The sequence below is a fragment of the Mesoplodon mirus genome, assembly GCF_964341445.2.
Source record: "Mesoplodon mirus genome assembly, chromosome: 5".
Classification (NCBI taxonomy): Eukaryota; Metazoa; Chordata; class Mammalia; order Artiodactyla; family Ziphiidae; genus Mesoplodon; species Mesoplodon mirus.
Window position 1 is genome coordinate 121,042,782 of NC_138980.1, and position 17,316 is coordinate 121,060,097.

At 40.9% G+C, this 17,316-nt stretch overlaps 2 protein-coding genes across 9 annotated transcripts in view; both read right to left on the reverse strand.

Annotated features, from left to right (window-relative positions):
* The window catches only part of CMYA5 (cardiomyopathy associated 5), a 327,862-nt gene extending 317,596 nt beyond the window's left edge, over positions 1-10,266 (reverse strand). For all 5 annotated transcript variants that reach the window (XR_014294109.1, XR_014294110.1, XR_014294111.1 and 2 more), the window contains exon 1: positions 9,913-10,266. Coding sequence is in view for 2 of the 5 variants with exons in the window: in XM_082621622.1 (XP_082477748.1) it covers positions 9,913-10,073 (161 nt within the window). In the remaining 3 variants the exon portion in view is untranslated. The remainder of the gene's footprint in view (positions 1-9,912) is intronic.
* Positions 10,267-12,772: 2,506 nt separating this feature from the next.
* TENT2 (terminal nucleotidyltransferase 2) overlaps positions 12,773-17,316 on the reverse strand; it is a 59,668-nt gene continuing 55,124 nt past the window's right edge. For all 4 annotated transcript variants that reach the window (XM_082623130.1, XM_082623129.1, XM_082623131.1 and 1 more), the window contains 2 exons: positions 16,007-16,086; positions 12,773-14,184 (listed from right to left, as the gene is read on the reverse strand). In XM_082623130.1, coding sequence (XP_082479256.1) covers positions 14,110-14,184; positions 16,007-16,086 — 155 coding nt within the window. In that variant the 3' untranslated portion in view covers positions 12,773-14,109. The remainder of the gene's footprint in view (positions 14,185-16,006; positions 16,087-17,316) is intronic.

The window sequence follows — 17,316 nt, forward strand, 5'->3', positions numbered from 1 at the left end:
TGTGCAGCATATATAGGGGTGCAGCTATAGTGCGAGTCTGCCCTTAGTGCCCTCTCACTCCTCTTCTAAGCACTCATTTCCCCTTCCAGGTCCCCTCTTCTCCCAGGAGAGTCTCTTAGATCCTATATTTGAAGGGATTTGTTCCAAAGGGAATTCGACCTAAAACAGATGCTGATAGGTTTAAGCTATTAACCTTCTCAAAGGCATTTACATTTCAATGTCATTAATCTCTCTCTGTTGACTTGCATTTTCCAAATTCAAAGACCACTCTCAGTTCTCATTCTCCATGTCCTTGCTTTGGCACCTAAGAACAAGGTGTTGAAGAGTGGTATTGATCTGACAGAAGGAAACCTGAGATCCTAGAATGAAACATTTTGTGTTGCAATCCAACCACTTACACACTTAACCATTTCTTAAGCACCTACTGTGTGCCTGACACTGTGTTCTAGCTGCTGGAGATGTAGCAGAGAAGAGAAGCAAGGCCCCCACCCTCATGCAGCTTCCACTCTAGTGGTGGCAATAAATAAATACACAAAAAGATACTATTTCAGACAGTGATAGGTGTCATGAAGAGGAATGTGAAACAGTGAACAATGTGATAGAGAAAGATGTGAAGAAAGCCCATTAGGCAGGATGGTTGCAGAAAGCCTCTTTAAGAAAGTGGCATTTCCACCGAAACGTGAAGGGTGGATTTAGGGAAAAAGTGTTCCAGGGAGAGAAAACAGCAAGAGCGAAGACCTGGATGCAGGGACAGGCTTAGCACAGCACACAGGAGGTTCAGAAAAAAGCCAGTGTGGCTGGAATGTAGTAGAGGAAGGGTAAGAGATGAGCTGAGAAGTAATCAGGTCAGGTAGGGCCTTGGAAGCCATGCAGAGAGGCTATCTTGCCCCAAGTCACAGAGTTGGTAGGTCTTTCCAGGTCTTTTCAATCCTATCAAGTGTTTTTGCGTTGTAATCTGGTTTATGCCCCAAATGGTGCTAGATGAAGAGAGACTTTACTGGACTTTCCAAAGCTCTAAGAAGAGACACACTGTTGTCTCACTCTCTTCTCTTCATTCTCTCTTAAAAAAAAAAAAAAATACTAGATGTGAAGACTTCAGAGTGTACCATGCTAAACCATACAAATTCTGTCTTTTAAACAGAGGATCTGAATTTTATAGATATTATAAGTAAATATCTATTGAACATTTATCATATGATCCCATAGAGCATGCAGAGAAGTTATTTTGGTGTTGCTATGTTTGACCTTATTAAAACTCAAGCACACAGGATTGCCTAACATCTATTTTTTTTTTCTAACATCTATTTTTAAACATAAGACCTACTCTCCCTATTACACATTAGGAAACTTAATATAGCCAAGGTGCTGGTCAGGATTAGCTACTATGTAGATTGTCTGGGGCTTTTATGGTTTGCTTTTAAAATCAGAAATAAATCAAAATAATTGTTTTTTAAAAGTAAATGTATGCTCAAAAAAAGAAAGAAATTGGCTAATAAACACCAGATGTGTGTTAGATCTGGTGATGAGCACTGAACTCATGAGTGTTCCAGGACTGGCTCTGCCATTAGACTAGGGTTAGAATCCTAGCAAACTTACTAGCCATCTGACATTAGGTAAATTACTCAAGATTGCTAAGTCTCCATTTTCTCTTCCATAAAATGGGAATGAAAACAATGCATATATCATAGAGCTATTGTGAAAATAGACCAAACTAACAAGTGACCATGCTTGGAAAAGACTAGCTATTCCTTGAGTTGATGTCGGTTTCCCTTCCTTCTCTGGGTCTCTGTTCACTCATCAGAAGCATAAACAGGTCAGGGAGATGACGCTAAAGTCCTGTCTAGGATAAGTGTCATCAGCAGCCAGGCCTTCCAGCAATTATTTGGACCACAGGGCAGTGAAACCTCCTGTTGTAGGCAGATAGAGAAGTTACTAGCAAGATGACAGGGAGACTGACAGAAAACTCCCAGAGGAAGGAGCAAGGAGGCCTCAGAGACTGGGACTCGAAGGACCGGGATCCTAGCAGAACCCTGCCTCTGCTCGCCAGGCCCAATTCATTTTACCAATGCATTTGCTTCAACTAATTACTTGTGAGATTATTTGTTTAATGCCTGCCCTCTCCAGAGACTAAACTCTAAAGATTAGGAACTCTGTTTTCTTCACTCATTCTAGATTTAATTTACTTTGTTTCGCACACAGTAGGCCCTCAACAAATATTTGTTGAATGAATGAGCCTCTTTTCTTTTAGTAGGTACATTTCTGAAATTGGAGGTGTCTCGAATTTAGCTAAGCAACATGGTGGCATTGCTGCTCTGGCATTCATTTTGTTGGACCAAGTGGCCTGCAGGGACCTTAAACTGACACCAGCCTCCTCATGCAAGAACATGTCCCGGGGACAGTCCTCACAGTAAGCTCCTGATATGACTTCCCCAGCAGTTTTTGTGATCAATAGTCTCCCTCACCTTCCATCGTCTTCCCCTGTGCGCCCCTTAATAAGACCCCTGTGAAATTTACCAAAATCCCATGCATTTTGGTTTGAATTGACTGATCCAGCCTTAGCCCAAGAACCCCCAAGAATTCCACACATAGACCCTAATAAAGGCATGTGTGCCAGGTTTTGCCTCTCCCTTTGCCTGTGCTCACTCTGCCTTGACCTCCCTGTATGGCCCCTTGAGGTACACCGTGCATTTCCTCCAGGACTTGTGAGTAGTAAACTTCTCTAGTTCAATTTCTCTTGTGGTCTTTTGTTGAACTGCTGCTCACGCTCACCATCCGGCACCCTATGTTCCACTTAATAAATGTTAATTTAATGAAGTCATAACAGGAGGAAATTCATTTTATTTACAAATCAACAATTTTAAGTGCCCCAGTGAACTCAGCCAATAAGAGGAAATTTGTGATGAAAATTTCTGTTTAGCTGTGGATTTTTTTTTTAAGAGAAGTGTACCCAAACTAAGAAAGCATAGTAATGGCTCCATGAGAGGGCTTTGAGCATTTAGAGTTTGGTAGCATCAATTAACCCTCCCACATATCTTGGACTTTATCAGACTAGGATGTAGAGTTTTGGAACTGAATACACTCCAGTTGCCTTAACAGAGGACTCTTCTCTGGGCAAAATGCAAAGCCTATTCTTATCTGTCCATCTATGATCCTGGCTCAAGGGTCAGTCTAGGGGAGGCTTCCCAATGAGTCACAGAAGGTGGGAATGATAACCACAGACATCCTAATTGAACAACCCCTCAGTACTTATCACTGTCCCCTCCAAGCTATTGTGTTTCCAGAGTCCCTGGCTATTGTCAATCCCTGGAAAACGAATGGTGAGCAACTAATGAAATTCTACCTAATCTAACAGGTTCAACATCCCAACTAAATTTGCTTCTCAAGGGAATCTGGATGACTTGACATTCACCTGCTCATTCATTCACTCAGTTATTCATGCCATTCTCTTATTAATTCAACAAATATTCCCAGTCCTGGAAATCCTGAGTGATTCTGAGTGAGAAAAAGAAAGCTTAAACAGAGCAGTAATTAGCACAAGAGCTGGAACCAGGAACTAAAGAATATCTGATCACATATTGTGTCTGGAATATCTTTCTGCCCAGCTGGAGTATCACCTCTGCAAAATCTTTCTAAATTTCATTTTAAGAAGAATATACTTCTTTTCTCTGTTCCCTTGTTAATATCCTTAGTGTAGTGCTATGACATTATGTTGGAGTTAACTGCTTCCCCTCACCAGGCTGTGAGCTCCTTAAGAAGGAACTGTGCCATCCAACCACCCCTATGTCTCTGGTGCCTTGCATAGGGCCAAGCATATAGAACTCATTATCAGTGGAACACTTCTCTGCATTCCAGTGAAGTTAATGGATTTCTAGGTATTATCAGGCCTGTATTGTCCAATATGGTAGCCACTAGCCACATGTGGCTACTGAGCACTTGAAATGTAGCCTGGAGGTGGGGAAGAAGAACTGAGATGTACTGTAAATGTAAAACACACATCAAATTTCAAAGACTTTGCACACAAAAATGTAAAATATCCCACTAATAGTTTTTATATTGATCATATGTTGAAATGATAATACTTTGGATATTGAGTTAAATAAACATATTATTAAAATTAATTTCACCTGTTTCTTTTTACTTTTTTAATGTAGCTGTTAGAAAATTATAAATTATATACGTGGTTCACATTGTAATTATTTTATTATCCAATAGAAACATTGGATAATACTGGGCTACATCAAAGATTACTATTTCAGGTACAAACCACACCCAGTCTCTTATACCTGATTCTCTCTTTTGGTAGGAAGGAAGGGGAATTTGGTTACATTGTCCGAATTGAGTCAAGGCTGTCCTTGAGCCTAGGTTCAGAATATCCAGGGAATATAAGGCACTTTTTTTTTTTGGCAAAATTCTATCAGTTAATATGTCCCACATTTCGGTAGGTTTGCTGTTTTAAAGAAAAAAAATCCAACTCTTGCTGTAGTCCCCTATATGGAGTCAAAGTCTCACCAAGGGCATGTAATACCCATGCAGCCAACACTTAAATAGCTCTTCAATTCCTGGCTCCAAGAGCCTCTGCTTTATCTTCTCTCCTCCCTCAGTCTCTGGCATCCTAAGCAGTCACCACTCCCATCTCAGCTTTTTCCACTGACCTCAAAAGAGGGCTGTCTCAAATAACACCCTTGTCAAAACACCTAGGTAAGCACAGAAGTGGGAGACATCATATAAATAGACATATGGCAACAGAGTGCAACATACTGATAACAAAAACCATTTACAAACTCCCCTCACCTTCCAATAGGTTTCTTTCTTACAATGATTAAACGTAAATGTCACTAATAAGTTTAATTCTATCAGCTTAGGCAGACCTTTTTTACACAGGCACTGGCAAAGCTGCAAATGAACATGATTTTTAAGATCTGGGCACTGTTGCAGCAAAAACCTCTGCGCTTAAGCAGAGAAATTAAAATTGACCAACAGAAAAGATCCAAAACAAAAATTCTGAAAAATTTCCAAGTGATCTGTGGGAAAGACCAAAAGAATCAGGCTTCGTTGGACTACAGTCAGAAAAATACAAAAATCATGGATGTCTATTTACGTATCTTCCTCCATACAGGAGACCATAAGCTTGAAACATTTAGTACAGTGTTGGGCACACAACAGGTGTTCAATGAGTATATGAGAGTATAGGCGCTTACTATTTAATGGGATAATGAAATCACATGGTTTTCTTTTCTTTTTTTAACCCTGAGTGGTATGGTAGGCAGCACCCAACTTCCTATTTTACTCTGAATACATTCGGAAGCCCTTACCACGGCCTGCAAAGTCCTACATGATTTGCAACCCAACCACCTCTTAGACTCGTTTCCCATCACTCTCCCCTTATTTACTCTGCTCTCGAAACCTGACCTCCTTGTGTTCCTCAAATAAGCCACACACAGTCCTGCCTCAGTGCCCTTGCACCAGCTCTCCTCTTTGCCTACAATACTCATTCCTTCAGTCTCTGCTCAAATGTCACCTCATCACAGAGGCTTTCTTCACCACCTGATCCAAAACAGTATAACCCTTATCTGCTGTACTTGTCCTCATATCACTGACTGCCACCTGACATACTACATATTTGTTTGTTTATTTGTCTCCCCAACCTGGAAACCCACTCCCAGGAGGGCAGGGACTTGGTTCATTTTGTTCACTGCTGTATCCTTTGTGCCTAGAAAGTGCCTGACACAGAGTAGGAGTTCAATAAGTAGTTGTTGAATGAATAAACAAATGAACATAGATTGGAGTCCAGACACCGGGATCTAGTCCTAATTCTACCGCTAAAAAGTTGTGTGACTTTGACAAACGTCCCCTGAAACTCAGTTGCTGAATCTGTAAAAGGATTGGTTGGGAAAAGATGTTTCTATAGCCTCTCCCAGCTCTCAAATCCTGCAGGTTTTATAGAGATGCTTTTTACATACAACTTTTGTATGAAGTTTTAGCAACATGAAAATCTTTTTCTTACATCCACAAACAATGAGCCCTCTGGGCACTTCGTTATGATTGAAGACCCTGCTCCAAAGGCCCTGGATGAAGTCTTCCCCCATCCTTCCAGGCAGGATAGACCCCAGGACTTGCTGCCTACTTTGAGGTGTTTCATACAGACTTTTCTTCCTTCTATCTCTTATAACAGTTAATGACATAATTACATTTTTCTGTTTCTCCACCTAGAATGTGACTATCTTGAGGGCAGTAATGGAGTCTTAGTAATGTTTGTATCCCCAGCATGGTCCTTGGCAATTAGTAGGCATTCCATGAATGTTTAGTGGATGAAGGAATACAGGAAAGCCAAAGTGGAATAGGACCATTTCTCATACTGAAAATGGAGACATCACTCTCCCCTCATTGATGAATGGTGGGCAGAAGGTAGCTTGGCTGCTAGTAATGATTCATCTGAAGGGATGTTAAGAAATTAAAACTTACCGGTAACCTACTAAAGGCCAAGCACTCTTACACATATTCACATAGTTTATTTAATCCTATGACAACCTATGAATTAGGAATTATCACTAATTATCCCTTTTTATAAACCTGTAAAATTATCCTGATTTAGAGATGAGAAATATGGAGCTCAGAGAGGATGGGGAATTTGCCCATGACGGAATGGCAGACAGGGTTGCCACTCAGGACTCTTCATGCCAATGATATTCATATCACTGAATGATACATCAGAAGGGTAGTTCTCTAATCTAATATTAATACTGGCATGTATAATGGTGAGCTTCCCTGCACTTTACAATTAAAGGTGATTTTTTTCCTTGATTCAGAAAGGTAGCTATAGATAATTCTACATATTATTGCTGGAAGACCAAAAAAAAAGATGCACAAGCAGTTGACGCTTTGTACCTTTTGAGTTTTTAAAAGTGAAGTTTTTTTCTGATAATAAAGTGCACTGTCTGTTCATTATAGAAAAACCAAAAAATATAGTTAAAGAAAAAAGTTTAGTCGACCATTATCCCATCACTCAGAGACAATGACTATTAACCTTTTTTTAACCTTAAGGTTAATAAAAGTTACTATAACCTTTATTATGCTAAGCTTTATTAACCTTTTAAGCCTTTTTCCAATACATACTTTATTTTATAGTGAGATCATTCTAAATTATAAAATGAACTTTTTTCAAATACAATATATGCACTTCCCATAATGTTAGAAATCTTCATAAATAACATTTTAATAATGGCTTAATACTACCAAAAGAGATGCCCTAATCAATCATTCTGTTATTATTACTTAAGCTATTTCCATTCAGTTACTTTCATGTTACTTTCATGCCTCTCAATTTAAAAAAAAATCAGTCTGTAATTCAACTTCTGCAAATAGTTCTGATCTTTGAGGAAACACAGAGACAACTTTTCCATTCAAGAAGGGGAAAACTCCCATTCAGAATAGTGAATAAAAGGTCTTTCCCTTTCCTCCAATAACCTTTCCATATATAAGTTAGTTGGAGCCCTTCAAGTTTCCCCTACAGTAAGAAAGGGTCTTTCCTCCAAAAGAAGGGAGGTGTGGAAGTCTAGCAGTGGCTGGGAGTAAACAGACCGAGGCTCACATCTCGGTTCTTACATTTACTTGCCTTATACCCTCAGTAAATTACGTAAAGCCTCGGTTTCCTCAGGTATAACAGGACAGTTACCTCACAGCGCTGCTGGGAGGGTTTAAGACAAGAACTGAGCCTGGCACGGAGTGAGCCCTCTTTAACTGTAAAACTTGGACGGAGGATCTGAGAGGAAGAATGTCTCATCATTCTTCCTTCCCATAAATTAGAGAATAGTCGAAGCTCTCACCTCTAGCCTCAGAAGAAAGAAGAACTTTAGGCCATATTTGTAAACTCACGCCCACCAAAATGGTTTGGTTTCTGATCACACTTTGAGGTTAGAAGACATTCAAGAACTCCCAGTTCCCAGAGGAGCTCCTGCCAACAGAAACCTCTCTCCTGAAAGAGCCTACAGCTGCCACCTCCCTTCCCCTTGCCCCACCATGGAGCAATCCCTACATATCTCCCTTCCTTCTCTCTGCTCTGAGCCCTCCCCAAACACAACTTTCCAATCTGCCTGTCAGTCTCCTTTCTCAATGGCACCAATCTGTTCTCCTAAATCCTCTCCAGAAGTTTACTGATTTCCTGTTACCCATGTCATCAAATCCAAAATTTTTTAAATGGGATGGTTTTCAAGGCCTCCACCACCACCGTTTACCTCTTCCCCCATGTTTCCCTCCACTCTACATTCCGACGCTTGGCCTGGTGTCCACCTTATCATCTGTGGTCAGAGCAGGCTGACATTTACTGCAGATAAATCATGCCTTTACCTGAAGATCTTGACCTTTGGCAAAGGGCAACACAACCCCAGAGTGGTACTTTGAATCTCTGTCAGCTGCTCACATTTTAGAGTAAACGAGTTTTCAGATTCTTGGGTGGCAGGGGTGCAAATTTTGCTTGGGCAAAAGGATATGAGGATCCTGGATGCCATTAAGGGAAAAGGCTGGATTGACAGACTTCCCCTTCTCAGTAATGCCCAGGAATCACAGGTCCCTACTCCTGTTCCATCTCCCACAGGTGCCTTCTCTTCTGCGTCTCCTTTCTGCAATTCTTGCCCATTCTCCGGGGCCTAAGTCATGCCCACTACTTTCGAAGGCAGCCGCAGATCTACACACTCTTCTGACCTTCCACGGTACCATGGTCTGTCCTTCCCTCCCCTCTCGTGTATTCAGCACATTGTCTCATGGTCCCCATATTGCTTCCTAACTTCTTCCATAAAGTCTTTGAGGGCAGTGACTGTGCCTGCTCCCCACTTGGTAAATATGTGACTGATATTCCAGACTTCTTATCTGACTGACAGTTCACCCTAATCAATGCCCCTCTGTGGGCTGTTTCAGCTTCAGCTCTGCTGTCTTTGGTTGGGCGGCACTTTTAACTTTGGGTAAGATGGGCGCTCTGCAGTGCTGCACAACCATCTGTCACCTACAAGGCCTTTTTACTGATATTAATAGATGTAGGAAGGGACACAACTGACTCACAAACCGAAAAACAAACAAAAAACCTAAAACTAAAAACAAACACCCTACCCCCATCCCCATACTCAAAGAGAACAAGGAAAGGTAAAAACAAATCCAAATCGAGAGGAGATGATTCCTGCTATTCTCATTTTAGGGCCTACAAGAAAGAAGGGAGGCGGGGAGACCCACATTTGTGTATAGTTATTACCTAATTGTCCACATGTAATGTTGATGTTTGAGACCAAAGGAAAAAAAAAGCATTATTTTAATAACAGGGGTGACTGAAATTCATGCTTCTTTTCTCCAAAGAATGTATGGGCGTTTGTATCAAAATGAAGTCCTCTTCTAGCAACCTAGGCCAGTGCTGGGCATCCAGGAGACTTTCAGTCCTCTGAAGTTTCCAGAGCGGCTTCTCGGCCTCCACCCCACCCCATACCCTCTTCTCCTCTATCTCAGGCTTTCAAGATTGTTCCTAGGCTTTGGGCCAAATATAAGCATTTCTGCGCAAATCTGCAGTTCGGCAGGACCCGAAGTAAATCCCCAGGAATAAACAAGAGCAGCAGCAAGTCACAAGGAGCCGGCTGGGGGGAGGGGGTGGTAATGAGGACAGAAGGGGGGATGGGGAGGGATAAACTTTGCTGCTCCAGCCGGGCCTGTCACTCCAGCTGACAGAAAGCACCTTCACCTTCAAGTTCTTCACAAGGCAGCGCCCCCAGAGAGAAAGTGCTTAGCTCGAGGGAAATGAACCCAGCGCTTAAAAAGAGGGAAAGGAAGGGTGCGGCGTCCCCACCCCCGCGCAGCACCCGCCCAGCCCCGCTGCCGCCCTCCCGGCCCGGGCGGCGCGCGTCTGGCTGCGGGCCCGGAGCGAGGGGCCCACGCTACCTGGCGTCCGGCTCCGGTTCCGGCTCCGACTCCGACTCCGCGGCCGTCTCGTCCTCCTCGCCCCCCGACTCCTCCTCAGTGTCTGGCCCCAGGGTCACCTCCTCGTCCGCGTCGGAGCCCAGGGCGCTGTCCGCGGCGTGGCTGCTCTCGCTGCTAGCCATCGCGCCTCTCCCGGGCCGGAGCTGGAGCCGGAACCGCCCGCGCAGCGCCTGGTGTTCTCCCTCTGACGGCGCCTCCGGCCCGGTCCGGCCCTGACCTGTCCCGGCGGGACGGCTCGGGTTCCGTCCCGGGGGCGGGTGATACCCGCGACTTTAAATAGAAGGCGTCAGAAAGTTTCACCACCGAGCTTCTGGGGCCCGGGCTCGGCGTCTCCTCTTCCCCGCGCGTCTAACTTCCCCCCAGGCCTCCCCGCCCCAATTTAGGCGGGTCCCTGGCGGGCCCTTTGGGCAACTGGAGAGCACCACTCCGAGGGGCGCAGGCTCCCGCTGCACCCGGGAGTTGGGAGGAGGAAAGGCACACAGCCCCCCTGCTTCTCTTCCCTCTAGAGTGGGTTTTGGTAGGCTTCAGGTTTGGAGGAGAGCTGAGCTACTCGATGGGCCCTTATCCCAACCAAGTAACTACTCCCTTTTACAGAGCAGAACACTGACTACTAGTTCAGGCACTCGTAATTTTCCCCTCACAACTCTGCTGTGGTAGGTTTAACTAAGATGCTGGTTTTATAAATGAGAAAACAGGCTCAGAAGAGCTTGGGTACCTAGCTTGCTCAAGGTCTCCTTTTGCTAGTAAAGTGACCCAATGGGAAACAAAGTCTGCCCATTTCAAAAGCCCAGTTTTGAACCATTGTTCAGTATTGGCTCCTTTTATATTTGCAAATCAATATTGTGTATTCTCTTCCTCAGTGACCCCTGGATTATTCAGCCAGGAAACTTTTATCTCCACAAATCTTAAAACTTTGACGAGGAATAATCTCCCCTACACTGACCAAAGTCTGTTTTGTCTGAAATTCAACCCAAAGTCCCAGATCATGCCATGCCCATGTTTAAGAGCCCTCAATGGCTTCCCACTGTTCTAGGACTAAAGCACAAGGTCCTTGGGAAGATAAATGCTAACAACCCACATCTTAGCTGTCTGGTCTTATCTTTGGAAGTCAGGAGTTCTAACATTTATCAAGTCACACCACTGTGCCTTTATGTACACAATTCCTTCCACCTGAAACGTTCTTCCCGTCTTTATTTACCTAGGTACTCATCATTCAAGATCACACCTTTCTCTGAAATCCCCAGCTTAAGCTCATTACCACTGTTTTAGGTTCCCACATTATCCTATATTCAAATTATGTTTGTGTCTCTTTCCCCAGTAGACTGTAAGTTTATCTTTGTCCCACTATCCCCATCTCTTACAAGCGCAGCAGCTTAGCAAAGTACTTAGCACATAGTAGGTGCTTAATGAATGGTCCCTGCACTGAACAGGCCTGCTATGTACAACAGGTAGAGATATCTTCACAATACATAAAGATCTTTTTCTTCATAAGAATGATTTTATGGCTAGAAGAGCTAACACTGATTTTTAATTACAGCAAATTCTATTCACAGAGTTGTTAAATATGATAAATGTAAATTAGGTAGTATTCCCCAGTTACAGTTATCCCTAGCTCATATGTGTGCATTAGGTCTGTGGGCAAAGTACTGCAGGTAGTTGAGGTACAGTACAGAAGCATCAGCTAGGGGGCATGAGAGGGAAGACAGCAAGAGTCCAGCCTTCCAGGGTTCACTAAACCAGGTTTAACATCAGCAGTATGCATTCTCTTACAGCAGGTAGGCTTTTGCATTAGTAATCCCAAGTGTCTGCTCATTAGGACAAAAAGGAATCAGCTGTGAGATCTACTAAACACTAATCAAAACTACAGGTGGGCTTCCCTGGTGGCGCAGTGGTTGAGACTCCGCCTGCCAATGCAGGGAATGCAGGTTCACGCCCCGGACCAGGAGGATCCCACGTGCCGTGGAGCGGCTGGGCCTGTGAGCCATGGCCACTGAGCCTGCGCATCCGGAGCCTGTGCTCCGCAACGGGAGAGGCCACAACAGTGAGAGGCCCGCGTACCACAATTAAAAAAAAAAAAAATTCTCTCATATATTGACAGACCACTTATCTGACATATTTAGCAGTCACAAAGTGCATAATCTTAGGTTTCAGTCTATTAATTTACAACTGGGTGTAAATTTATTAACTTCTTGATCTATCTGTTATAGCTGTACGGCTGAAAAGCAGCAGCAGTGAGATAGGGGGCCTGGTGGTCACTGAAAGCTGAGAAAACAGTGACATGAAGGAGTCCATGGTAAATTCTGGGGCTTTATTAGGAAATGTCATAATACTGTAGAGGTAGAATGCCCCAGACACTTACCCATGTCTGACAGCTACACAGTATTACTATGGAGTACTATGACTATTATTTATTGTTTATAATTATTACCTGGAGTCATTACTAGAATATTAATTATACTCAACACATTCTGATAAAGAAGAGTTGCACAGTGTAAAATACATTTTAGGGAAATTTCCAAGAAAAAGAACTAGTATATAAAGCTTAATTGCTTCAAAAGCATTAATCATCAGTAAACTGAAAAATTCACCTGTGTGGAAAGCTTCATTCCTAATAATGCCAGAGAAATAGGGTGTTGATGTGGCTAGTTGGCTTAAAGAATGAACTTGATTCCAAGATTCTCTGCATAATCTAAATAATTACACACAATAACCGGATTCAGTTCAGCTCCAGATGATAACTACAGCCTCAATCTCATCTCAGAAGTAAAGACTTTCACAGAAGAAAGAAGAAAAAAAAAAAAAGCAAAAAACACATCGACAATTTCCATATATAAACTTTATTCCATTTGATCATACAAAAATTTAAACTTAAAGAAAAAAATGAAAATATGCACCTTTTATGAGTCAAAAAGCAAAAGTCTTGTTAGCATTTGAATTGGTCTGCAAAAAAACCAAATACATTAGAGGTACAAACTGTGCTACAGCAGGTCTAAAAGAAGTTGTACACAGTCCTTTTGAAAAAGTTAAAACTGTTTTTAAGATTATTTATATTTAAATTTACAGGCACTGACCAATTTACAAATATTTACATAAACCAAAAACAACCTTAATAAACACTGTAGCTTTTTTAGCAGCCACCACTATTTCTTCTTGTGGAAAAGATATCTTTACAAACATTAAGCTTTTATTTATAATAATGTCTTATCTAGAACATTTAATAGTGGCTTACTGCCTAAAAATTCCAGTTTAGATTACAGTCCTATAATTATACACAGAAAAAACTCTGATACTATCAATAGGATATAATCTCAACTTTGATCTTTCAGTTTCTGTTGCTTCATGTCACAGGAAAAATAAAAGCAGGAAAACAGGAAGTAAAGCAAAAGTGCAAATTGCACTAAGCTATCATAAAGCACAGAGGGCTTAATCTTTTCAAAATGTCTACACTGAACTGATTCTTCATAACAATTCCCTAACTGCTGTACAATACAGAGTTAGTGCTCATATTACTACAGTGCAAAATGTAGTTGTTTCAACACAAAATTTAAAGCAATCACGAGTACACCAAAAGCATGTGAGGTACTAATGAAATGCTAATATCGACACAAAGCCTCAGTCTATCCTGATGAGCCAAGTGAAGACTTAAGGCAATTGTCCAGTATTTCATGCCTCTGCAGTGATTTCACTGAAATAAAAGATTTCATTTTGCTTCAAGTAACTGAATAACTGACTCGAATCTTCACTTCACTAGAACAGACTCAGGCAACAAACCATCTACTGAAGGTGATACTTGAAGCATGTATAAATCAGACCCTTTCCAAAACAGTCCACACATCTCTTCAGTATTAGCATGTGGTACAATTAATTACAGTTATAGCAAAAAACTTTTATTTGATAATTCTCAAAAAAATATTTTATTTGATCTCCTGAAAATTCATGCCATAATATTACTAATCATCAATGTAAACATTTTCAAAAATACATCTTTAAATCAAAGGGTTTTATTAGGAAATGTCATAATAAAATATGCATATATAAGTATGTCCTCTTAAGAATAAAACATGAAAACATGAAGAACAATTAAAAAGAAACCATGATGAAGGTAAACAAAATGCATTATGATGTTACTACTGTTCTTTATTAAGAAATAGAGGCCAGTTATCTTTTCAGGACAGCAGTTCTTAACGGTAGTATACTGTTCAAATCTCGTTTGTTTTTCAATCTGTGCCATGACTGGAAGAGAAAGAAAAATCATTCGTAAAACCTAAAATATATGTGGAACAAAAGACTGAAAGAAGAGTTACTAGAATGTTAACAGTGATTTCTCAAGGCAGTAAAATTTGGGGTGACTTTTTTGTGTCTGTGTTGTTATCTCCCAAGTTTTTAACACAGTAAAAGTATTGTTTCTGTCATCAGAAAGATGTTATTTAAAAACTTTACACCTGTGTAGTTCCAATTCATTAATAAAGAAATGAGCACATAGGTGGTACAAAAAGATGCAACTGACAATATTAACATTTATTCACCGATTTAGATAATGTCATTTAAAACAGCAAAGTAATTAATACAAAACCTTTGGGTTTGAGAGGGTAAGGAAAGATTACTTCAATTATTTGATTGACTATTGTATCTAGAAAGCCCTTTCAATTAAAAACTGTATTTATGAAGAAGAGAGTAAATCTATAATAAAGCACCTTATACAATACATCTAGAAAAGAAGAGTGAAAAGAATTTTTAAGAAGAGAAAAAAGAAACTGAAATTCTCGTTCATAAGCTAAAAATCTGGCCCACTACCAAAAAATCTGGCTGCAGATCTTTGCAGTTTGTTCTCACTTCAGTTGTTCAACTGACTAAAAGTATTGGTTTTATAGCTAAACAATCATAAATGAAAGCTCACCCATCAGTAAGAACAGCAATGCAGAAATGCTATTTTTGAGTTCTCAATTTAATCTGATAGAGAAAAACATTCCCTCTTGGATACTTGTTTTGCCCTGCAGAATTCCATTTCATTTTAAATTTTCTATTCTGGTTGACAAACTGAGAGGGCATAATTTGAAGGACAGCCTGTAACATGATACACTTGCATTTTTAATAATCATCAAAATAAAGTCTACTTCGACATCTCGGTAATGAAAAAATATGCCTCTAAAATGATCTTCACAAGTTCCTTGATCTTTTTATTCTATTTAGTATTCTCTCCTATATGTCTCATAATATTACTATACATATTTCTATCAATGTGTTTCTACTCTGTATTGTTGAATAACTTGAAGCTAGGAATCAAACCTAGCAAAATCACTGATGAAAAACTTCATACTGTGGGGCTTCCCTGGTGACGCAGTGGTTGAGAGTCCACCTGCCGATGCAGGGAACACGGATTCATGCCCTGGTCCGGGAGGATCCCACATGCCGCGGAGCGGCTAGGCCTGTGAGCCATGGCCGCTGAACCTGCGCGTCCGGAGCCTGTGCTCCGCAATGGGAGAGGCCACAACAGTGAGAGGCCCACGTAACGCAAAAAAAAAAAAAAAAAAAAAAAAAAATTCATACTGTGGACTAGAGAGCTAAGGAATAAACTACAGTTTACATATATATGACTTTATATATACAAAATGTGTGTGCACACAAACACATACATTTTGTTTAACTTCTCAGAATATAAACAAAGATAAAATGGAGCTCTAGTTCCTTGTTACAGTGGGGTATATAGAAGAAAAATATGGAACAGACATGGTTTTCTTCTAAGGCTACAAGTTCCCTAATATATTAAGGAGGGAAAGGAGTCCTTTAGGTTTTATTCATTCATTTTGAGAGCTTAATAAGCTCACTGTGAAAATGCTTATTTCCACAAAGTGAAAGCCATGTGAGTAAAAGCGGAGTCAGATCTCTCTGAAGGAGTATTTCTAAATTCAAGTAATAAATTCCCCATTGTGCCACATTAATTGCTTCACAACATAGGAACCAGAGCTGTTCTTTCCTATTACCTATATGTTTTTTTAATTTTCAAAGCACACTATTGCACTAATGTTTCTAGAGTTTAATCTGATGCATTGTTTACCTTTAAAAATTGATCCTTGATCATGTCAAACTTCTGCTTTTCATGCACAGCTCTGGCTGTATTTGTTCCATCAAAAGGTTCTACAACGTTAAATGCACATATAAACAAGAAATTATTAAAATGAGAACTTCAGTTTTTTATTTGGTTGAATTATATGAAATTGCCAATATTTGACAGTTTCTGACCTACACAGTAGCAATTGCATGTGGTTTAGCCTAACGTTAGATTTATGTGTATAATAAATAGTTTTATAATAGCTATGAGCTGTCTAACAAGATAGATAAAATTCAGTGAGATGTCTAAAAATGAAGTAAACAGCATAGGTATATTAAGTCTAAACCATAAAAATAGGTAAGATTTCTGAAGAATCATAGAGTCAAGAACCTACTGTGAGGTACCTCCCTGGTGGCGCAGTGGTTAAGAATCCGCCTGCCAATGCAGGGGACACAGGTTCGAGCCCTGGTCTGGGAAGATCCCATATGCCACAGAGCAGCTAGGCCTGTGCGCCACAACTACTGAGCCTGTGCTCTAGAGCCTGCGAGCCACAACTACTGAAGCCCGTGCACGTAGAGCCTGTGCTCTGCAGCAAGAGAAGCCACCGCAATGAGAAGCCCATGCACTGCAATGAAGAGTAGCCCCCGCTCGTCACAACTAGAGAAAGCCCGCGCACTGCAATGAAGACCCAATGCAGCCAAAAATAAATAAATAATAAAATAATTTTTAAAACCCACTGATTTGTCTAGTAGGAGAAAGGTCAACGCCTTTGAAAGTAGAGGTTTAATACCAGGGAGGATGGAAGACAGTGCAGAGAATTATGGTGTGACTAAATGGCTTTAAAAAAATGCAATGAGAACGGTAACTTGTATTAGAAATTTGGCAGTGAAACACAGAAAAACAGGATAGAGAAAAAAGTGGACAAGACAGGAAGAGAACAAAAGAAGAGATTTTATGTGTGTGTCTTACTACTTTCCATGTCTTTACCCTCACCCCACTCACCCTTCACCCACAAAATAAGAGAGAAGAGTTCATATATAGAGACAAAGAAACTGATTCTATATAAGAGAACGAGGAAACTGAAGATAATAGTGAGAAAAGAAGGAGAACTAAAGGCATTAGGAGTGAGATGGGGGCTGAAATAATGCCAGCAGTAGGTTAAAATTACTAGAGTTGAAGAATTTGGGCATAAAAAAGAGAAAAAAAAGTACTCAGAAAAGCCAGTAGGATCAAGTCAAGAGTATTTTTCAAGGATGAGAAGACCTATGTATGCTGTAAAGCTGAAAGAGAGAGACTAGAGAGAAAGAGAATGAAGT